Source organism: Myodes glareolus, chromosome 19 (genome assembly GCF_982192425.1).
Source record: "Myodes glareolus chromosome 19, mMyoGla1.1, whole genome shotgun sequence".
NCBI classification, from domain to species: domain Eukaryota; kingdom Metazoa; phylum Chordata; class Mammalia; order Rodentia; family Cricetidae; genus Myodes; species Myodes glareolus.
The window spans coordinates 59,125,512-59,150,735 of NC_142044.1; the positions used below are offsets into that span (position 1 = coordinate 59,125,512).

Sequence of the window (25,224 nt, forward strand, 5' to 3'; positions counted from 1 at the left end):
TTAAAAGATTCTTTAAAAAACCTCGTTCACCTATTTTTTCTTTTTAAATGGTTTTTCAAGACAATACTTTTCTGTGTAGCCCTGGCTATCCTGGAACTCACTCTGTAAACCAGGCTAGCCTCTAACTCTAGAGATCTTCCTGCCTCCTGAATGCTGCTGGGATTAATGGCATGCACCTCTACCACCCAGCATGTTCATTAATTTTTAATTCGCTACCCATTATAATAAATCTATTATGTATAAATTTTATTAATACTACTGGAAGACAATAAATGGTTAAATATTCTCATAAACTCAGATCAAACAGTAATAGGCAAAACTAGATTTTAATATAAAATGAGTTGTATTATTTCAGTACTAAAGCAATTTTATTGACTTATCATGACTGGCTACTGAGTCATGCAGAACATAAGTATGAGAGGTTATTACTTTTTTAAAGAAGCAATTGGAAGTAGCTAGCAAAAAAAGCATGCATGAGTGTCACCTTCCATTCATTTAACATTCTCTCCTCTAACGACTGTAACTGGAGCTTTATATAGGCAAAAATGCTGCTGCACCCCTTTACTTAGCAGGAGTGGGGAGGGAGAAAAGAAATGAAGGTGAACCTCATCTCAATGTAATGTATATCTGTAGTATGAAGCTGCCAAAGTTATTTTTACTCAATTACTCATGGTCATACCGAATCCCACTTGTAAAGCTGATCACTAACCTTTTATCGCTTTTGGAACTTTCATGACAGAGGAGTTGTTTCTTAAAAGACCTTTCACTTTCCTTGTCTTTTATTTCTCTCAACTGTCTTTTTACTTGAATCTATAAGAAAAGTACAACTATTAGAGAAGTATACCAACACTGCAAAGAGCTTTTCAATTCTCCCTTGTAATTACAAGTTAATGAGACAGCAGAACCTCACTGAGAAGTGCAGTCACAGACTGACCCTGTGCACACGGGAGAATGAAGATGACAAACCAACAACCCCAGACGCGTCTGGGCAGCATACAGGTATCTTTAGCAACATAATTTTATAAAAATGGTGAAAACAGTTCGTCTTCCAGAGACTCTATTAAAACTTTAATTATCTTAACACTTTTCTCCAAGATATTTATGGTATCTTGGAGAAACTTATGATATTTGCATATTTGGTAAACAGATAAGCAATTTTAACAACCAGATCCTTCTGTTTTGTGTATATGTTTATTTCCAAGTATGAGCATGCTTGTGAAGGCCAAAAGAAGGCTTCAGTATTTTCTCACAAGCACCACTCACATTTTTGTTTCCAAGGCCGGGTCTCTAAAAGGCCTCAAACCAGTTGCTAAGTAAGCTATGTTGCTGGCCAGCAAGACCCAAGGCAAAGGTCACAGCACACACCACCCCTCCAATTATTTTTTAAATATAGACATGGAACTCACTACTTATGCTTCTACGCACTTTACTGCCTGGACTATCTCCCCAGCTCATAAAACCTTTCTTTAACATATTTTATTTGTATTGCAATACTGTTTGCACTTTATATCAAGACTCATGAATAAAAATGGATCAAAACAAGTTAAAAATACCTACACTGAAAACTAATACTAAAATAGTTGTTTTTCTATACCCTCCCCACCAGTAACTAAACTGTCATAGACAGCAGTTTTTCTCATAGATGCATCACACACATTGTCTATGGTTTTATTTAAACTATCATTTATTGTCATATATTTATTATATTTCTCATACATCTTACTTACTCACCACTGTCCTGTCCTATCTTCCTCTTTTCCTCATGAACTCAGGAATGTTTCTATTTATTTTCTTCTTTTTAACAAGCCAAAAATCAACAATAAAAATATTAATCACTTGTAAGAGTCAGAGGAACAGGATGTCTGCTATGAGACTGAGTGTCCTAGATGTCAGAGAAGCTACATCCATGAAGTCTCATCAACATGGCTGCCTAAACAAGACCCAAATAAGGATGGCCCCAACAGATATACTAATATGGAGGTGGGAAATCCCACAGGGCTTCAACCCTAGACAAAGAATTACAGCTACCTAAGGGATGCTGAGAGCAGAAGAAATCATTTTCTCAGGAAACAATCCCCCAGTTGGCTATCTAATACCAAGTGACCAGCCCTAAAATCATATACATACAGTAACATTACATACTGAGTAGATTATGTTATATATTTAGGGATATATAGATATAAATACATGCAAGCTTATCTATGTATCAACAATTAAGAAAAAGAGGCCAGAGGTCATAAATTTGAGAGCTAGTAAGGCAAGAGACCTGGGAGGAGTTGGAGGGAGGAGAGGGTAAATAGACCTAATTATATTTTAATTTGAAAAACTAAAATTTTTTTTAAATAATGACTCATACTAAATAACATCAATGGCATTTAAGTACAAAGAAGTCAACTTATTTTTAATTTTATTTAGCTAGTCTCCAAATTTTATTTTTCATAAGAATGGTTTTTAGATATTTGGAGCTTAAGATTTATGGACGTTTATCTTTGAATGCAATACTCCAATTAAAGCTTTGTTTTTTGATGAAATATATGTATTCAAAGTGCTGCCCAACTAAAAACTGTTTCAAAATACAGGAAAACAATCATGCTGATGGTATTTTGGAAATGTAAGTATTCTATTGTAGTACAAATAATAAAAACCCAGAGACAGATATTGTGGTTCAACCTTAAGATCAGAAAAGCAAAGCAGCCAACCACTACAAACCTTTTACCTCTACCATATCTTCAGACCAAAGGGGTGAGATCCTGTCTCCACCAAATCTCAGACTGCAATGGGCATCTGTCTCCTCCCACCTTACATTCTTCTCTCAGAAGAGTCATATCGCTCCTGCCTCCACCTCCCTAGTGCTGGGATTAAAGGCATGGGATCCCAAGTGCTGGGATCACCTTTGTGTGAGCTCTTTAAGTCAGTTTCAATCTTGTGTGGCCCAGGGTGACCTTGAACTCACAGAAGTCGGTCTGCCTGAATTTCCCAAGTCCTGGGATTAAAGGTGCCACAACCACTCCCCTGGCCTGTATGGCTCACTAGTATGGCTGCTTAGCCCTCTAATCTTCAGGCAAATTTTATTTATTAAAACACAAATAATATACCAATAATTCTATAGTTAAATACAACACTTCTTTTAAAGCATCTCATCTATCATCTGTACAATAAGGTAACCACTATGGTATGCCCACTCTAGAAGGTAAAGGAAAAAAGGTCCAGTATTTTAGTTACCAGTGTTGAGAGCTGTGAGCTTGCCATGCTAGAGAAAAATGACGACACACATTAAACCTAAAGGTGAACAATTTTTAAAAATATATTAACTAGAGACCTATCAAAACAAAGTAGCTCCAGTTAACATTCTGAAGTTCATAAACTCAATGAAATCTAAGCTTACCTTAGCACAACCTTCAAATGCACTAAGTTCAAACACGGCCTGAAAAGGTTTCCGGTCGATTGGACAAGAAGCCAATATCTGAGAAGTGATTAGAAATTATATATTTACAATTGTGTATTTAGAAGAGGTTACAATTAAACTATACTAATAGTTATAATTTTCCATTACCACAGAAATGGTATTTTTTGAAATTTTTTTGGAAATTTTTCTAATTTCAAAGCAGAGAGGAAATGACTGTACCATACCACAAAAGCACAAGCAAGCACCTCAAGTTTGCTTCACTCACTCAAATGCTCACTAAACAATACTAACTGGAGTAACGAGATCATGAGATGTCACATACCCATAAGATACCATTAGGACGTGCTGCTCCAGTGAATACTTCAAACCTACTGCTCTGCCATATAAGGCTGGCTATAATGCTAAGCTTGTGAAATTCTAAATCGGCTACAGAAAGAATGCCTTAAGGAAGCCATTTACATTAATACCCTATGATTTAACATTTCTGCCAAATTATTTTAACTAAATAGTTGTTAGCAATGAGAACATGATTAAAATACGGAAGAATGAAGCATTCCCCCAGTCTCGTTGGTTCTAAATAATCCCTCCAGAAGTACTTACATACTTTTGCTGCTACCCAATATACACAAATCTTTTTAATATTATAATTAATATGATAAATTGCATTGTTTTCTTCTAAATTAATGATCAGACATTGGTTGAAGGCAATTTTTCTTATCATGATATGTCATGAACTTTAGTTTTCCTTTTAAGTCATATAAGGTTGAACATATTTTCTTATTATTAAGAGTACAGTAAAAAGTTTCTTTAAAAGAAAAATCTATCCATACTCTTTAACTAATTTTTACATTAGGTTTCCAGTCTTCTTCTAATTTAATCATGTGTTTTTTTATTTTGTAAGGAAATTTGTCTTTTAATTATTTCAGAATTAGAAAATAACCTAATTTTGATATATATTCTTATGCTTTCAAAAGTTTGTATGTATCAACTATAATTCTATTGTTAAATGTATGTAGAAGAATGTATTTACATTGTGAAATTAATTTAAGATGAACTGTTTTGTACTAGGATAGGAGGAAAAACAACAATCTAATGACATTACTAGTAACTATAGCTACATAGGTAAAAAAGAATTCTAACAATTTAATGCAATTGTCTAAAAGATCAAAGATAGTTGTGGAATTTAAGTAGTTCACCTTATACTATTTCTCACTGAAAAATGCTATGTGGCCCCTGATTGTATAACAACACATTCTGACAAAATTCATGGAGTTATTAAAAAGCAGCTAAAATATTAACTGAGTCACACAAGAATGTTTCATCACCCTGAAAAGAGAAAACATTGCCTTACGACAATAAATCACTTCTGACAAGACAACTTAAGGCACTTCCAAATTCTCAGGATTTAGGATGCTATTAATTTGCTACCCAAAGTGTTTTAAAAGTAGCAAAAAAAAAAAAAGTACTCTGCACTGTAATAATAATGTATTTCAAATACCTTTTTTTGTTGTTTTTGGTTTTGGTTTTTTTGAGACAGGGTTTCGCTGCAGCTCTGAAGCCTGTCCTGAAAACTAGGTCTTGTAGACCAGGCTGGCCTCGCACTCACAGAGTTCCTCTGCCTCTGAGTGCTGGGATTAAAGACGTGAACTACCACTGCCTGGCTTCAAATACAATTTGAACTGATGCAACTGCTTGTTAGTCAGCATTAACTATGAAATGTTTAAGAGGATAGATTCTTAACATTTATACTGAAACTATATAGAGTATAATCTGTCCAGTGTTTTCCATTTCTCCTAAGTTTTCAAATATTTTTATTTATATCTTAAAGGTAATTTGGAAGATTAAACAGTGAATAAATGAAAATATTTACTTCATTTAAATGAAATATAAGTTTCTTTCAGTGTTTGTTGAAAAATAAGATGCACAGAAACTCTGTATTTTCTTTCTTTCATATTTTCTGTTTTGTCCAAATGTGGGCCCTGTTACACAGATTCTTTGTGATTTAAGTACTTAACTTGCGAAAATTGGAATAAAAGAGCTTTAACCTTTCTATGGTAATTGTTTGCAATTCTTAGAAAAATATGTGGTATACACTAGTTTCTACATAAGATCTAGTTTAACTACACTAACGAATACCTAAAATCTAACAAAAGGAAAATTTGCAATGTGATACATATAAAAATGAGAAACATGATTGCATAAATGATTTATTCTGCTGGGCTAAGTATAATAAATCTATGACCCAAAGAAATTTATGTATCAAATCAGTGGCTAAAATTATATAGTCTCATTGTTTTCCTTATTAAACTTCCTCTCGAAATCAGTTAACCACCATTCTTTCTCTTGCTTTTTTTTCATTATTTTTGGTTTTTTAAGACAGGGTTTCTCTACGTAACAGCCCTGGCTGTCCTGGAACTAGTTCTTGTAGACCAAGCTGGCCTTGAACTCACAGAGATCCACCTGTCACTGCTTCCTGAGTGCTGGGATTAAAGGCGAGTGCCACCACCTGGCTCCTCTGCAATTTAAAGTACAAGGTTTTAACCTGAGCCACTCTGCTTTGATCTGTTTCAAAGGTGTAGGTTTGGGGCTGGATTGCCATTCCTTTTTCTACTGTGAATAACTGTTTTGGATCTGACTAGACCCATTTGAATAAGGATCTCCACTGCTATAACAAAAACACAAAACAAAGGAAAACAAGAAAAAAGTAGCAGTAATGAGAAACTAGTATGTGTTAGTTTCTTAACTTTCCTAAAGATGATGTAATCAACACTAGAATCTTAAAATTGCATTATCTTCTCCAGGTAGGAAAAGTTTAATTAAAAAAATTAGCCCAGAAAGGTAAGATAAAAATGCCTTTTCTGAGAAACAATGCTGACAAAATGTAACCTTAAAAAACATACATTGTAGAAGAGCACTTCAGGAAGGAAACAAAAATCTAGTAACTATTCTCCATTTTCAAAGTATACATAAATAAAATAATTATAGAAATCAATGGAAAAAATCAAAACATTAAAAAATTAAGAACTGTTATTTTCCTTAATATAACCTTACACATCAAGTTCATTAATATGCATAAGTATCAAATCACACATCATGTGATAATTATACAGCTTTAATAGAAAAAGTTTACATCAGGGTTTGTTTTGTTTTTAAACAGCTTAGATTGGCTACTTTAAGGCATTCCCAAAGGATTCTCATCCTTACATTTAGTAGATAGTGAGAAAACCCCAAGACACTTTGGTCTTCAAAGTATAGTTCTCAAAGTGGTTTGTTTGGCCACAAATATTAACTGAATTTTTAAGCTTCAAGTTTTAAAAAGCTCCTATTTAAGGTTAATAGATAAAAAATTAACATTTTAAATGAGTTTAACTTTAAAGACTATTAAACTTTTTTATATGCAAAATTTTATGTTCACCATTTTGATTCTTCACCATACAACAAAAATATCATTATTTACCTATTTAATATGTGACTTTAAGAATTTTAAGTATCTAATTAGTTTCAGAACCAAAGTATCTAAGAACACCATTCAACTTTATGATACAACTACAGTTCATAGAACTTGATCACTGTTTTACAGTGTAATGTGTATTAAAAACAGAGCACACATCTTACAGCACATGCTCTGTACTGTTATAGAAGGAGGCAACTTTGAAAAAAAAAATCTTTCCTAATGATTTCAATAAAACATACCCTAGTATTCTGAAGCGTTGTAAATTCCCAGCTCAGACAAACCCATATTTAAATGTAACAACAGGAAACCTTCCTTATTTGGGAATTCAGGATTCTTGGTTTCTAACATTTCTTGCTTCCTGATGCTGCTCTATCCTCAATCACATAGGCTGCCTATAGATAGCCCCTCCTAGAGAGAGAGAAGCAAGTGTTAAAGGACGTGTTTAAACACTAAGTCTCAATACCTATGCTTACAGGTAGGTCTTTCTGTTCGTGGGTATCTACAACACCTATCTCTGCCACTAAGAAATAAAGCATATTATGCACAAAATTACAGTTCAAAATCAAAGATAATTTAGGGATGCAAACCATTAGAGGTTGGTGCTTATTTTAGAACTGTTGACCATTATCCCTTTCTCGGTGATAGTTCCAACACAGTTAGATATCCATGGCTTGCCAACAGGGAGCCATGCTACATGTTCCCTATCATAATCTAAACATTCATTCAAAACAGCTTTTGCCAATGCACAGTTGGTTGCTTTTTCTTTCTTTCTTTTTCTCTTAATTTTTTTGAGACAGGGTTTCTCTGTGGAGCCCTGGCTGTCCTGGAACTTGCTCTGTAGATCAGACTGGCCTCAAACTCAGAGAACCGCCTACCTCTGCCTCCTGAGTGCTGAGATTAAAGGCGTGCACCACTACCTCCAGCACACATCTGGTTCTTTACACCAGCTTTCAGAAGCATATTTATAAAATTAATGGCTGTCAATGGTAAAATTAACACTAAGAATGCATCCAATATACCCACTCAAAAGAAATATTTGCACATTCACCAAGATACACTGTTAACACTAGGGTAATAATGTACTTTCTCTAATATCGTCTGACATTTAATGATTAATGCTCTTTTTCTAGTATACAAACAGAAAATTCAGTAAATTGACTATATAGATCATTTTAAATTTTCTGACATTTACAACTAGCCTATATATAAATATGTATCTAAATATTAATTTACCTGACTGGTAAAAAAAATATTAAAGATTCTCACATACATTCTTATAGTCTTTAGGTAACAGGTGTCAACTGCTTTCTTAACCTTTGTTGTTTAATCTATCTAAAGACACACTTGCACCCGTGTGTACACTGTTCTTCAAGAGCTCTGTGTCATCTTGAGATTATCTTCATTTCTATTCTCAGGAGACTGCCTTTGTTAACTGCCCAGTTTGACTTCATTAACCTTTCATTCTCAGACTAAAGTTGTCAGCATTCCATAAGAATAGAGGATTGAGTTAAGTAAGTTCAACAATTTCCTTATGTAGAGAAACTAATTACATTTTTAAAAATACTTTAAAAATATGTAAGATAAAAAGGAGAACCTCAGTAGTTATCAAGACTATACTAGTCACACACAGCACAAATACCACACGTCCTTGTAATGCAGCACATTCAGCTCAGTTCAGAAGATGTATTTAGTACACTCAACACTGAGTTCAGTTCAATCCTCAGCACCAACACTAAATATAGTATGAACTATACTATATAGTATAAACTATAGTATAAACCTTTAAACATGCAATGCTTCTCAAAGCATTCTCATGCAAAGTCCTCAATCCATAACTCTTTAAATACCCAAACCCAAAGTGAAAGTCACTCTTCTTACTCAGTACATACAGGCGAGGTATCTCCTCTGTAGAGGATCAAAATATGATCAGTCACTACTTCCACTGATGCATCCAACTTTTCTAACCTTCACCTTTGTATTTTTAAAAGTGCAAGCTCAGATAACTGAAGTAAAACTTCTGTGTGCTCAAAGCTCTATTTAAAAATAATTTTAAAAAATTTAAAAAAAAATTTGTGTGTGTTGTGTGTGTGTGAGAGAGAGTGAGAGTGAGAGTGTGAGAGAGAGTGAGAGAGAGAGAGAGAGAGAGAGAGAGAGAGAGAGAGAGAGAATGTGGGAGGTCCTTCTGTCTATGTGTTGCTTTTATTGGTTAATGAATAAAGAAACTATCTTGGCCTGTGATAGGGTAGAGTAGAGTTAGGCAGGGAAAACTAAACTGAATGCTGGAAGAAAGAAGGCAGAGCCAGGAGACACCATGTAGTCACCAGAGAAGAAAGAAGCAGAGCCGTCAGCTGGAACCTTGCTGGTAGGCCACAAGCCTCATGATAAAATATAAAATAATGGAAATTGGCTAATTCTAGATGTAAGAGCAAGCTAGCAATATGTTTAAGCTATTGGCCAAATAGTATTGCAAATAATATAGTTTCCGAGTGATTACTTCAGGGCTAAGCAGTCAGGAACAAACTAGTGGCCTCTTACTCTCTGTGTGTGTGTGTGTGTGTGTGTGTGTGTGTGTGTGTGTGTGTGTTCACATGTACCTGATAGTATGTGCATGCACAATGTGAGCACAGAAACCCACAGAAGTCAGAAAATGATGTAGAATCCCCTGGAAGTGGAGTTACAAACTATTGTGAACCACCATGTGGGTGGTGGGAACCAATGCTCATAATCACTGAGTCATCTCTCCAGCTGAGAAATGCAGAGTGTGTAAGAAAAAGAAATCTTCTGTGGAAAGGTAAAAGCACACTGGCTCTATTACACTTATCAGGACAAACGCCTTTTCTAAATTTCAAGATTCTTAGCTGCAATAGCTTAGCTTACTAAAACTGCCAACAAGGTACTTCTGCCAATTACATTTTTGTAAATATTCCATTTCTTATTCTTCTCTTCCCCCTTTCTCTTATTTAAGACAAAGTCTTGGTGTACCGTCCTGCATGGCCTGGTACTTGCTATGTATCCCAAACTACCTGCCCTCTTAACTTGTGACAATCCTATCTCAGCTTCATAAATACTGGGATGGCACATGTACAACACCATATCGGCTTTTCAGAACTCTACGTATCCTGGTTATACATTTAAGATAAGAGCCTTGCCATCTAAAGAACCGCTTAACTGAACATAGTCATAAGAGGTTCAGTCTGTTCTAGTGTACCTACAGCAGGCCTTTAGATTCTGGGGCCTCAACACTGGTACAGGGGAAATTAAGCTGAAACCTTCTTCCTAAGTAAAATGAATTCTATGACATACCTAGAGACCACAGACGGTCAGTTACTTTACTACTTCAATTTTGTTTGTTTGTTTAACCACAGAAACAAGACTTTAGAGAAATTCAAACTAACTTTTATTTGAGGAATAGGTACTTTAGGGATATAAAAATTTCAGGAGTCTGTACAAAATAAAAATATTAGACTAAAATGCATTGGAACTTTTCTAAATAACCAGCTTCATATAAGAATTTCTTCAATGCTTAAAATAAGGTAGAAAGGGAAGGGTGTGCTTGATACCCTTTCTTTTCTTTTCTTTTCTTGTTTTTGTTTTTTGAGACAGGGTTTCTCTGGGTTGCTTTGGAGCCAGTCCCTAAACTAGCTCTGGTAGACCAGGCTGGCCTTGAACTCACAGAGATCCAGCTGTCTCTGCCTCCCGCACTGCCTGGCCTTGATACTCTTTCTTAATCATACTTCAGTAAACCTCAACTACAAACTGCAGGAAAGCTGAATCTTTGAAAGACACAGAAACCTAGAAAAATGATCCAGAACGCATCCTATGCTTTTTCTTATCTATGCTTTTCTTACCCAAGTACCACAATTTTACTTTGATATCTATGCCTCTCCTAGAAATGGACATTAGTAAAATTTTAAACTAAAGATTCTTAAAAATTATTTTATCTTTAGGCTATTCTTGAGATGTCTGCAAATTACTCTAGAGTCTAGAGCCCTTACTTTGTACATAAAATAAAATAGTAAATTAAATGAAAGAATAGAAAATATAACCTGCAAGGGTATCTAAACATAGCATTTATTTCTAGTACTCAATCTGAAACAGACTGCATAACTCTTTAAACAGGGGGTTGAAAAAAATGAGTAGAAAGCCCTTTAATGGCGACAATAAAAAAAATGAAATTATAATCTGATTCTGTTTGCCAAAGCATTTACATAATTTAAAAGCATCTAATTGTTATCAGAACAAAAGACTGAATGAAAATTTAGTATAAGTAACTCTGTAAGCCTGTATTTATTCATGATTTGTAATGAACAGTATTTTTATATAATTGCCCTATTGTTACTGGTCAATTTAATGGTTTACTAATGGCTGCTATCTTCACTAGGAACAATGAGCTAGTTCTGACTGTCCTCTCTTCTCTCCTTCCAAGGTTACTTACTTTGTTCAACAGTACAACAACTCCACACTACCCTATAATCACAATTTAAGACAGCAGTACAATAGTACACATAACTTGCTTTTGAAAAGCAACTTCACTTCAATAAATTGTTTATTTTTGAAAAAAATACTAGGGCTGGAGAGATGGCTAAGCAGTTAGGAACATGCACTGCTCTCTTGTAGAATTCTCTTAGGGAGGACTCAAGTTTGGTTTCCAGTATCCATGTCGGCAGCTCACAATTAGCTGTAACTCCAACTCCAAGGGCTCAGACATCCTCTCCTGGCCTTGTAGGCACATACTCCCACACACACACACAATTAAAAATAAATTTTTACAAAGTAACAAAAAGCAAGGAATACATTATATGTAAAAAAGTGTTGACTTTTACATATATTGCCAAGTATTTTCAAATTTAAAATGAGTTAAAATATAGTTATTTACCACTGTTTAGTGCCATTAAATTACAAATAGTCTATATGTATGTATAGCCATTACAACTTCTCAATACGTACCCCAGAAAAACCTGTAACATGTACATCATGACAAAGTTTATGTTGAAAGATGCACTTGAGGTGGTAAAGGAAGGAAGGAGAATCATGTATACACATTCTAATTGTCTTAAAGAAAAACACACATTATTTTGAAGTTCATAATTATATAGTCACTGAACACAATCAGGAAAAAGACTGAAACCTTCAACTCAACTCATGCAATAACAGGGTTTCTCAACTCCCATCCAGTTAAATACATATATATCACAGATGCACTAAATTCAATAAAATTTTACATCTGTAGTTGAGTGATAGAGAAAAGACATTATTTCAATAATCAGCACTGCAGTTACATACAAACATTTAACAATATTCTCCCCAAATTCATATTATTTTTCTAAAAATACATTTTCACCTATCCTTAGTCTCTTCTTGTCAAAGACTAGTTAGGTTTTTAATCTAGAGTAAAGGTTTTTATCATATATTCATTAATTCAACTAGTTTAATGAACCTCTTATAAAGGTTAACCAGAAAAACAGCATCTGCATACATGAAGTTAGTCTTTCATGGTATTAAAAAACATCCAAACACAAGAAAACACAATTTTAAAACACAACTAATTTTTACTAATTTACTTATTTCTTTACTAATTTTTAATATACTCACAAAATAATAAATCAAAACCTGATATAAAAACACTAAATTTGTTATTTTATAATTTATAACAGGGCTTAAGGTTAATATACACTTCAAAATTTGGCCCAAATTGATTCTGTATAGTCAAAGCCCAAAATATCTTGTTTCTTATGTTCATAAAGAATCTAAAGTAAAATCTGTAACTTAAACTGAAATTAGTTTACGACAAATTAAAATTAACAACTATATAATTCTAAATTGATAACACCCTTCCAAGATATGCAATCTGGGCCAAATTACATTACATTAACATGCAAGATCCCTAAGTTTTAAAATAAAAAGACACCATGACATCTGTTCTTGTTATTCCATAGGTTAACATAAGAAATCAAATAAACCTGTGTGAAAACATAAAACAAAAAGCACACAGGAATGTTATTAGTAGCAGGCAGGTGCAATACCCTAAAAGAGTCAGAAAGCTGTTTGGCCTGATCTTCTTGTAAGGTTTTCTTCAAAGTATAAATACAAATTCTTTAATTATATAAAAGAATAAAAATGCTAAATAAAAACAATTAGAAGGAAATATGCAGACAGAAATTGAAAAGACAGGGAAATTTAACTATAGAAGTGTGAAAATACCTTAATATGAAATAATTCATGAAAGGCAGTAGCAACTCTTTAAGTGAAATAAAACTATAACAGGAAATTAAATGCAGTAATTTATTACCTCTGCCCACTTAAGAATACAGGTCAGACAGAAGACATGATTACAACTTTCTGGGAAACCAACTTCCTTTCCTAACAAGCAACTAAGACATATTGGACATCTGTCCGCTCCACTGTACAAAAGGCCAGAGGTACCAGCATTATTTCTGTTTTCTTCATCTGTAAAGAAAAAAGAAAAGAAAAGAAAAGAAAAAGGTCATGTTTTCAAAAGCTCCAAAACCAATGACTTATGTTTATAAGCAATATGGTTGCCTGTATCTTCAAAAGGTAGCCCTCCTACTTTGCAATTAGATCTTAAATAAATGACAAATATACTCTTTAAGTTCAATAACACCAACATTTACTTTCTTTTGTGCACTGTGTGTATGTGTTTATGGGAGGGGTAGGGAGTCTAGAAAATTTAACTCAGACCTTGTAAATGCTAAGCACATGCCCTACCACTTAGCAAAATTCTCAATCAACTTTCTTATATCAGTGAGGAAATAGGGGTATAAATGAATGATTATTTAATTTTAAAGTATTATTTACCTGGTTCAAACGTTTTTAGTAAAAATGATTATAGTGACAAACCTACCCACATATACCCATCCACTTCTGTCAAATCCAAAAATAACTCTAAGTTTCTTTTGGTAGTCCATTATTTTTTAATGTACAGAAAAGAAATTCCTTTCCGCCCTCCCACAATTAAATCAGGGTTTCTCGGACTGGTGATGGTAGCACATGCCTTTAATCCCAGTATTTGGAGTCAGTGGTAGCGGGGGTTCTGAGTTTAAGGCCAGCCTGGGTCTACAGAGACAGCCAGGACTACAAAGAGAAAGCCTGCCTCAAAAATACATTTTTAAAAGAGTGCTTCTCAATAGGTAGGCTGGCTTCAAACTCCGATACTCCTATCTCAGGCTCCCAGGTACTAGGATCACAGGGGTGAGTCAACAAGTCAGGGTAAACCCAAAATAATTCTTCCATATTTTTTTCTTTCTTCACACAGACACCAGAATATTATACATACTAATCTGCTTTTTAAAATAATTAATGGAAAAAAAAAAAAAAAGAAAAAAAAAAATAAAATAATTAATGGACATTTCACTTGTTTTCAACCATTAGCTATGACAAATAATGACAATTATGGAGCCCAGAACTCCACATATGAAGCATGTACTCTACCAATGAACTTATATTGTCACACAATCATCTAACATTTCAAAAAGTGTATTTATAGATCAATTGTTAAAAAATGGAATTACTGGGTTAACATGTACATTTATAACACAGGAATAGATATACCAAATCTATCTCTGTGAGACTGTACCAATTTAAACTCCTAACAGTAATCAACTTAAACAAAAGCATATATACTGAGCCAAAAGCAAGCAGTAGGTACTGTACAAAACATACAATGCAATACAACCTGGAACCCCCCCCCCCAAGACAGGAATACACTAATCTGAAAAAAGAAATCAGTATTAAGCCAAGACACTCAAATGGAGCTGACACGGTTCCAGTATGAGTCTAGGATGAAGGAAATACAAACTCTATAAAGAATAACTGAACTGGGCATCTAGGGTTTCAGATTAAACTTATCAAATATAAACACACATAATAATAGGCATACACATAATAACAGACACACAATGTAGGCGAAATACCCATACACATAAAGTAAACAAACAAATAAAAAAGACTAACTTTAGAAGATAAGAAAACACTGATGCTATTAAAACTTTAAAAAGAAAGACTGGCCAGCTAGCTCAGTCAGTAATGTGCTTGCCAATTTCCAGAAAACACATTTTAAAAGTTGGCCAAGTAACACATGCTTGTAATTCCAGTGCTAAGGAGGCAGAGACAGGCCAACTGCTGTGGCTTGCTGGTCAACCAACTTGAAAAGTCCCAGGCCACTAAGAAACCCTGTCTCCAAAAGAAAAAAGAGTGAAGAGTATCTGAGGAACAACATGCCAAACACCCAAGACCGTCTTCGGGCCTCCACACACAAATGTGTACACACACATAGACACCCTTAACCCAAAACAAGAAGAAAAAAAAAATACAGCCAGCAGTTAAACTAAAAATGCTAAATCAATGAAACCAAGAAAAAGAAAAGTGTGTAATTCTTACGACTATAAAAACAAGACAGTAAAACTTTAGAAATCTTAATTTTAAAGCCTAGTGACACTGTTTGACTTTCAACATACAGGCTTTACAAACAACAGTTACCTTCCGTATCTTCACACTCCTGATCACCCATATTCTGATTACACAAAGATTTCTTCTTCATCTCTCTTTGTGAAGGAGTCTCCTATAGAATAGTCACAAGAGAATGTTTATGTTTGCCATCTCCCAACCACATCAAAAGTTTCTGAACTGAAAGAAATCATTGCACACATAAAAGAATAAGCCAAATCAGTCAGTCTATGGACAAGCCAGTACTCTTACTAAAACTATTTATCCATTATTATGGGGGAGGGGTTATAGTTCATATGCGACGTCAGAGGACAACTGTGCAGAAAGCTGTTTTCTCCTTCCACCTTTTAAGTGGGTTCTGGGGACTGAACTCAAAGACTAATATAGGTTGTGCTGCAAGTGCCTTTTTAAAGCCATCTCGCCTACTCAAAATTCAGTTACTCTTTCATAGTACTTACATCAAGAGCGGCTTAATTGGCAAGATCTAGAACCGCCTTGGAAACAAATTTTAGATATAACTAGGTTAAAATGGGAAGATCACCCTAAATAAATGGGAATGTGCAGCACACTCTGGATGACATAAAAAGGAAAAAACTGGCTAACCACCAGAATGCACAGAACCCTGCTTCATGGTCAGACTGGACAATCTGATCAATGTGACCAGCCAGCAACCTACTCCTGCCACTTAACTTTCACCACCAAGTGGTATTTATCCCCTTGAATTCTCAGACAAAATAAACCCTTTCTTCAGTTTCTTCTTGTCAGGCATTTTGTCACAAACACAAGAAAAGTAACTAACAGAAGAAGCTTTATATAACTATTAGTTATCGAGGGTTAGATAATAAATTCTCTAACACAGACTTAAGTATAGTGTCTTATATATGGAAAAAAATCAACTTAAAATGGAATTCTCTAGTAAACTGATGTTGTATGTGGAACTTATGATATTCAAGAAACAGCAAAATATGGGAAGATAAAATAGGTTCACAGAAAATCTATGCAAAAAATCCCCCACACGGCATCTATAACCACACACAACTTCCCCTACTATCAACATTCCACACCAGAGTAATGTTTGTCAAAAATCAATTAATCTTACTTAATACGGTATTATCACTCAAACCCATAGTTTCTACTAAGAGTACACTCTTGGTGCTTTACACCCCATAGGTTTTGACAAATGTAAGACATCTATTAACCATTTATAGCTGTGGTGTCTGAATAGGGTCCAATGCCCTACAGTCCACCTGTGTTCTACTTCTACTCCTTCCCACTCCAAATTCCTGACAACTACTGGTCTTTTTAACTATCCACATAGCACTGCCTTTGTTAGAATATTATCTGGTTAGAATCATAGCTTATATCCTTTTCAAACTGTTTCTTTTAGTAATACATGCACTGAGGGTCCCTCTTTATTTTTCTCAGCATATATTAACTACATAAAACAATGAGTTTCATTGCAGCATTTTCCTATATATGCCTATTTCATACCATGATCATGGTATTCTGCCTCAGATATTCCCACTAATCCTATCATATTCCCTAAATAGTCCCTTCTGGTTTTATATCTCCCCTCACCTTTTCTAAATCCCCATGAGTGAAAACATGTGATACCTGTGTCAATTTGCCTTTTCTCACATACTTTCTAATTTCATTACTATTCCTGAAAATGCTGTAATTCCATTTTCTTAAATTAACTTAAATGACAAAGTCAAACCTAAAATTATTTTAAATCACTAATTCCATAAATGCTTGTATGTCACCTGAAGAGAAACACTGTATGTATAGGAAAGAACTTACATTTAGCAAACTAAACCTTATGTCTACTAGAGACAAAGATCACTGAGATATTATTTTATAACCAAACACTATCACAAAACTGTAGGAGCACTCAACAAGAGTACTCAACCCTCAAACCTGGCAAGCAAAAGAACCAAGAGAAAAAAGTACTGTGGGTGGCAGTATAGAAATAGAAGATTTCATGATTTTGTTATTGTTAATAAAAACAAACAAAAAACAGATAACTACACAGGGCACAGAAAATAAATCTGTCTTATTTCATTTGTGCTACAAAATACTTAACATTGTGTTCTCTTTAAATAACTGAAACTTATTTCTCACAGTGCTGTACTGTCAGGTTTGTATTTAGCAAAGGGCCAGTTCCTGTTTCTAAGATGGTGCCTTATTGTAGTGGCCTCACATGACATAATAGACAGATGGGCAAAATGGCTGGGCTGGTCACCCCTCAAGCCATTTAATAAGAAGTGACTAATCCTATCCAAAAGCACACATGGCCTAACGACCCCTCAGAGCTCCACCTGTTAACATTACTGCACTAGGAATTAGAGATTCAATGTTAAATTTGAAGGGAACACACATATTCAAACTACAACAAAACTCCCAGAGTTCAAGATTAAAATTAAAGAAAACATGATTAAATAGACTTGATTACTATAAGGAATATGAGAATAGACTCTTCATCTACAATAAAAGGGAACAAGAAAATGTTCAAAATGTTTATGAATTGATGGTACTTTATTCTTTTTAAACAAAACTTTTAAATCTTTTGAGTTTTAAATCCAGAACCAGTCTCTCTTTTTAAACAAATACTGTTATTTTTTGAAAGGGTTCTTGACACATGATTACCTTATTTGCAGCAATCTCTTACATACGGATACACACTGCTACAATGAATAAACTACAGAAAGTCATTTTACATCATAAATAACATTTCCGCTTCTTTACTAGTACTGTTTACTATGTGAATCCCTTAAACTCCTCTTCCTGGTTATCGCAAAATAAATGTATTTTACGATGTTTACTAAATAAATGTGCCCTTAAATCAGTATTTCACATTCCTTAAGCATTTGACAATTGTACTCCTATGAAATACAATTATTCTAACCCAGATATTCATATAAACTTTAAAAAAAAACAATACATTAGTACCAGGCATGTATAGATACTAAATTGTTCTACTCAGTATACTCTTCTAAAGAAAAAAATGTTACACTCAAGTGTCTACAATCTGGATTTCTGTGTCGCTGCTACTTCCTAACAGGTGATAAACTGTCTCACTGATCCTCCTTTAGAACCCTGTGAAGAAGGCATCTCCATTTTACATGAAATAAGTAACTAACAGTAGATCAGATGCTGCCATGAGCTAAATAAATTTCTTGTGTTAATTAAGTACCCAGCTCAGGTATTTTATAGTACCAGAAAACAGACTAATCAACACCCAACATTTCAGAATAACAGCTTCTACAGCACTTAAGTATCTTATTAAACTACTATTTTGCATAAGTACATTAATACAATAATAGCTAACTCTATGGCTTGTCCCATTCCCTTAGGTTTGTTTTGTTGACTTTCAAACCCTTTTAGTCTAAAAGTAATTTTAACTGAATCAAAACATTACTGTTCCACCAAATTGTAGCATAACACAATTATTTTGAACCCTCAAAACACAACATGAAAAACTAAGCCAATAGTGGAGAGATATCAGCTACTGGACGAGGATGCAACTAGGAGGTAGCGTACTAGCCTAAAACGGAGGGAGCAAAGAGGGGGGAAAATGGAAAAGAAAACAGTTTGCAGTATCTTTGACGTAGAAAAAAATTTTAATTAAAAAAAGTCAAATTTGGTGAATCTTATCTATAATCTCAACACTGGGAGGCTGAAGTGGAAGGACCACCAATTCAAGACCAACGAAAACTGGGGAAGGAGGGAAGGATGGTAATGAGGGTTGTCTTGTGCCCTGATTTGGGAGGCATGTTACAGGTCTAATATCGTCCAACATACATTAAGCCTCTCCCCTAGCCCTGGCTCACGGATTTATAAATTAACAAAACGAATAAATAGTAAAGAATATATACTGTACTAGGGATACAGCTTTGTTAGTAGAATGCTTGCCTAGCATGCATGAAGTCCTGGGTTCCATTCCCAGAACCATATAAACCTGTAATCTTAGCACTTGGGAGGTGAAGGCAGGATGATCTAAGCTCAGTTACACAGCAAGTTCAAGACTAACCTGGGGTAATCCTGTCTTAGAAAAAAAAAATGCACTAATATTTGATTTTTTTGAAAAGTCCAACATAGGTCATAAAGTTTTTAAGAGATCAAGAGATAATGAGATTCTTTAGCAAATGTAATCTTACTATCAATATTACGAACTGTGAAGTGGGTTCTCAAATGAAACCTCTAACTAACTGGTCAGTCTTTCTGCTGTATTAGGACTTCGACAGCCTTCAGTAAAAACAGACATGGCTTATTTAACATCATAAAGTATGCCACTAAAATATTAACAGCAAAGGGAACAGGAAAGAAAGGTGATAGCTGAATGAATTCATTCCTAAAATAAAATATTCTAAATGACGGGATAATTCAGACTACACTCTACAAAAGTATAGAATATATAATAAACAAACAAACAAACAAATAAATAAATAAATCCTTTAATCCTAGGATCTAGGAGACAGAGCTAGATGGATCTCTGTGAGTTCAAGGCCACCCTGGGCTACACAATTCCTCGTGTTGTGCTGACCCCCAAACATAAAATTATTTTTGTTATACTTCATAACCATAATTTTGCTGCTGTTATGAATTTTTGTGTAAATATCTGATATGCAGGATATCTGATGTGATCCCTGTGAAAGGGTCATTCAACAATGCCAAAGCTTCACAGCCCACAGGTTGAGAATCAGTGTGCTAGAAAAAAACATAAGCAAAACACTTCAAGACAGGAGCAGGCAAGGATTGTTCTGAAAGGGCCTACAATAGCACTGGAAATAATCCCAAAATGTGATAAGCAGGATCATAAGAAAGTAGGAAGTATCTGCACAACAAAAGAAACAATCACTGAAATGAAAAGAATGCTTCCAGAATTGGGAGGGGAGGGGAATCAATGCCAACTACATGGAGAATTATATTCAGGATAGATGAAGAACTACAGTGTTTAAACACCAAAATATCCAAATCATCCAATTATCTAATGAACTAAATAAACAGTTCAAAAAAAAGTGACCAACAAATGCTTGCAAAAAAAGTGTTTGCCATCCTTGTCAGTCAAGAATAAATTAAGGAAACAAAGAACAACACTAGCTAAGATTTTAAAAAAAAGCAGAACTCTTACTCATTGATGCTATGAATGTAAACATGTACAGCCACTGTGGAATTTTGCATGGAAGATCATCAAAAATAGAAACACCCACCAAAAAAAAAAAAAACAAAAAAAACCAGGTCTTGAAAAGAGCAGAGTTACCACTACCCCATAACCCAATACCACTCTCAACTATACTCCTAAGTCAACATGCCAAAAGTATGTTTGGTCCATGTTTACAGCTATCCTACTCACATTAGTGAAGAATAGAACAAGCAATCATTTCCATCAACATGACAACTGAAAAATTATAGTACATATACACAGTGAAATTTTATGCAGTCATTAATAAAATTGAAATGACATTTGAAGGAAAATGGATGTAACTGAAAATCATTACGTTAAGTGATATAAATTAGTCTTGGACAAATAGTGTTTTCTCCCATACATGGAACATAAATTTGAGTGTGTGTGTGTGTGTGTGTGTGTGTACACATGTGTGTTCACAGGTGTGTTCACAGGTCATCAAAAGAAAAAGGGAATCAAGAGATGGAAAGAAGAGATCTCAAGAAAGCAGGAAACAAGGTAACAGATGAAATAAGAGAACGAAAGGGAAACTAGAAGGAAACCAGTTGAAGGAGAGAGAAATGGGGAAGTAGTGAGAAAGGAGCAAGTGAGCAGACAGATACACGATAAAACTTAGCATTTTGTATTCAACCTTAAAAAATAAAAAATTCCAAGCCCAACAACACATAAAATAAGAGAATGTGCCCTATCAAGTTTAAAAACATTTCTATCATCACGAAAGAGAAACTACTCCCTTCTCAAGATGGTCATTAGCTCAACAGCTTCCTAGTGTTTCTCTTCCTTAGCCACATCCCCTGGAAAAAAGTCATCACTGTGTTCCTTCTTTCCTTCTCTCATCTCCCCACGTCCCCATCTGTCTCAAACAAGGGAAAAGGAGAGGACCTTAGACTGTCCTCTAACAGGCCTCCCTCCCTCTCTCCCTCTTACACACACACACACACAGGCAGAGAGAGAGAGGGAGAAATGAGAGAGAGAGAGAGAGAGAGAGAGAGAGAGAGAGAGAGAGAGCAGAAACAGGTAGAGACATAAAAACAGAGAATTGAATTATATACCTCCCTAAGAAACTCACTTTATGTGCAAAGACATATAAAGTATAAGTGTCTTTTTCCATAAAATAGGGAAAAAACATGCCACACAAATAATACTCAAGAAAGCTGGGGTAGCTATGTTAGTATAAAATGAATTTTTAAACTTACTTTAAAGCTTAATTATATTGGCTTCCCCAATAGTTTTAATTTTACTACTTCTGTGGCAGTTTTAGGATTTTTTTTTAAATGTATATGGCTGTTCTGCCCATGTAGTCTGTAGATGATGTGCCTGGTGCCCATAAAGACCAAAAGGCAGCACCCCTGGAGTTACAGCTGGTTGTGAGCCACCATATGAATGCTGAGAATTGAACCCAAGTCTTCTGAAAAAGCAGCCATCAGAAGTTCATGCCCTCTGTTATCAGTTTTGAAGCAATAAAGACAAGTACTGTTTCATGTACCTCATTCATATATGTCAATGTCTAAGTAAATGTTCCTACTGAGATACAGTGCACTGCACTGAAGTCACCCTACTGAAAAGTTCTTTCACAGTAAGGGTTCAAGAAAATGACGGCTTACAATTTTTCTTGACGTTATTAACATTTACTCTCCATTACAACACTGGCTTTATAAAAACATCTTACAGATTATCAGCCATATATAACAGTGCCACAACTGTATTTACAACAAAATACCATATATAATTCATAAATTTCATTGCTCTGGGAATTTTCAAAACATCAGGTTGTCTTGATTACCTTTTTTACATATAACTTCTTCTCTCCTACAATGCACTGGAATATAAGGACAATGTTGATTAAGATACGGTACCCTTTTTTGACATGGAGTTAGAGAAACACAATACAGAAAATAATAAAACTGCATATACAAGTACCAAGTAAGGAGTTTCTAAGAAATTCAGAAGGGAGTAACCACTGACTTTAATAAGAGTAAAGGAAAAAAGTTCTCTAAAACATTTTCAGAAATAATTCAATCAAATGTGCTTAAGAAAGCAGTAGGTTCAGGCCACAGGGAGGGAGGGAGAGAGGGAGGGAGGGAGGGAGAGAGGGAGGGAGAGAGGGAGGGAGGGAGGGAGAAAAAAAGTACTAGTTTTGAGATCAACACAGCGGGAAGCAAGGGAAAACAAAGTAGGAAAGCTAGTGAGAGAAGAAGGAAAGAGCACTGGATGACAGAAGAGCATCTGATTAAGATGATGCTTGGCAAAGATATGGAATGGACCATGCTCTATCGAAGACCTAACCCTCACAAAATCAACAAACCAGTAGCAAGTCTGTTAATGAAGTATGCCTATGGTTGTATCAGGCAAAGAGTCTCTTACATTAGAGGCTTACTGTACACATAAAAACACCAACACTAATCATTAAAACACTGTGTTAAGGCAGGGAGTGGTTCCCAACCTTCATAATGCTGAGGTCCTTTAATACGATTCCTCATGGTGTGGCGACCCCAATCACAAAATTATTTCATAGTTACTTCATAATTGTAATTTTGCTACTGTTATGAATTATATTGCAAATATCTGATATGCAGGATGTCTGGTGTGCAAGCCCCAAAGGGACTGTGATCCACAGGTTGAGAACCACTGCCTTAAGAGATAAGGAGAAGTCTTAAGTGTTAAAAGTCCCTGCCTTACAAGCACAGAGACCTGAGTGATTTTCAGATTTGGGTGTCAAGTGAGTGAATTACATTAAGCAAGAACTCTTAGGTGGCACAGGTCTTTAAACCCAGCATTTGGAAGGCAGAGGCAGGCAATCTCCAAGTTCGAGGTCAGCCTGATCTACAGAGTGAGTTCAAGGGCAGTCAGGGCTACATAGTAAGACCCTATCTCAAAACAACAACAACAACAAAAACCACACACACACACTAAATAATAACATAACAGAAAGTCCTTGTTCCTGTGTTTGTTTGAGATGATTAATAGAATGCATCTGCAACTGAATGTCAAGTGGTTCTGAGGGGAAATGTTTACACTAGATTTACAAATCTTCTGAAAGTTTGCATTTTAAAAAATTTATTTAACTTTATTTTGTATGCATAGGTGTAAAGGTTTCAGATCCCCTAGAACTGGAGTTACAGACAGTTGTGAGCTGCCATGTGAGTGTTGGGAATTGATGCCGGGTCCTCCAGAAGAGCAGTCAGGGCTCTTAACTGCTGAGCCATCTCTCCAGCCCTCAAAGTTTGCAACTTTTAAGTAACCTACAAAACTTACAGCAGCTAAAAGTGGTATGCAATCAAAGCAGTACTTTTGAACGCTGTTTCTCAACCTGTCAGTCATAACCCCTTTAGGGGGCAGAAACCCTTTTACAGGGTCAAATATAAGATATCCTGCCTATCAAACATTTTCATTACAATTCACAACAGTAGCAAAATTACAGTTGTGAAGTGTTGCTCAATTTCTAATTGGTCTTAATAATAAAAACCTAGAGTCAGATATTAAGGGGTGAAAGCTGAAAGATCAGAGAAGCAGAGCAGCCAGCCACTAGAGTTCTTACCTCGACGAACTCCTTAGAACCAAGTGGACAAGAACTCACCTCTACGACTCCTTAGACTAAATGTCCTCTCTACAGAACCTCAGACTGGATCCTGAGCTCCAGTCTCTCCCCACCTTATATTCCTCTCTCCTCACAGCCAAATCACTTCCTGTCTCCACCTCCCTAGTGCTGGGATTGAGGGTCTGAGCCACTGTGGCTCTTGGCTGTTTCTCGTTTAGACTGATTCAATCTCAGGGTGTCCTTGAACTCACAGAGATCCGACTGCCTGTCTCCTGAGTGCTGGAATTAAAGGTGTGTGCCAATACTGCCTGGCCTCTATGGCTAACTAGTGTGGCGGCTAGCTCTGCACTTTAATGTTCAGGCAAGCTCTATCTGTTAGAAGCACAAAGAAAATATCACACAGTGAAGTAGCAATGAAGATAATGCTATGGTTAGGAGTCACCACAACATGAGAAACTGTACTGTATTAAAGGACTGCAGCATTAGGAAGGTTGAGAACCAGTGCTTAAGAGTGAACATTTTCACATGTTTTTTTTCTTCTGACACTAGAGATTAAAACAAACTTGGACCTGTTAAGCAAGTGCTCTACCACTGATCTAAATCACCAATACTATTCTCAGTAACTTCTAATCTATAGCCACCGTACTCATCAGTTCCCCAATTACACTGGCCAGATTTCTTATTGCTATCAGCTACTATAGTAGGCAATGGAGATACATGGTATTTGCATCACAGAAATGTCTACTGGATGGTAATGGTCTACAGGTGGGAAGGCCAACTGATAATAATGACTATTTATAGCCCAACATAAGATGGTCCTACATACAGATATGAAGCAGATACTCTAATATATTCAATCTCTCTAGAAATTCAAAAATCTATAATAGACTAATACATCTAATATTACAAAGCTATTGAATAGAATTTATGCAACATCTACAAAAGGTAAAATATCTACAGTAACCTAACAGTAATTATTTGATTAATATTAGGTGTCTTCTCTACTGTGAATAAATTCTTAAACTGATTTCAGTTCTGTTAGAATTAGTAGAGCAATTACATAAACACCAATTAGAAAATAAACTTCAAGTCCTACTTGCTCAATAAGCCATTGAGTTTTGTACTGCTATACCCAACCAAAAAAATGTGACTCTTAACCAACTCCCACCCACATTTGA

General features: G+C 35.2%; 1 protein-coding gene across 6 annotated transcripts in view; it reads right to left on the minus strand.

Annotated features, from left to right (window-relative positions):
* The window catches only part of Scaf11 (SR-related CTD associated factor 11), a 45,252-nt gene that overhangs the window by 15,464 nt on the left and 4,564 nt on the right, over window positions 1–25,224 (minus strand). For 4 of the 6 annotated variants that reach the window (XM_085678772.2, XM_085678769.2, XM_085678768.2 and 1 more), the window contains exons 2-6: window positions 15,357–15,438; window positions 13,150–13,307; window positions 11,808–11,861; window positions 3,386–3,463; window positions 710–810 (exon numbers count right to left, since the gene is read on the minus strand). In XM_085678772.2, coding sequence (XP_085534898.2) covers window positions 710–810; window positions 3,386–3,463; window positions 11,808–11,861; window positions 13,150–13,307; window positions 15,357–15,417 — 452 coding nt within the window. In that variant the 5' untranslated portion in view covers window positions 15,418–15,438. The remainder of the gene's footprint in view (window positions 1–709; window positions 811–3,385; window positions 3,464–11,807; window positions 11,862–13,149; window positions 13,308–15,356; window positions 15,439–25,224) is intronic. The other 2 variants (XM_085678771.2, XM_085678770.2) reach the window with 1 other exon arrangement.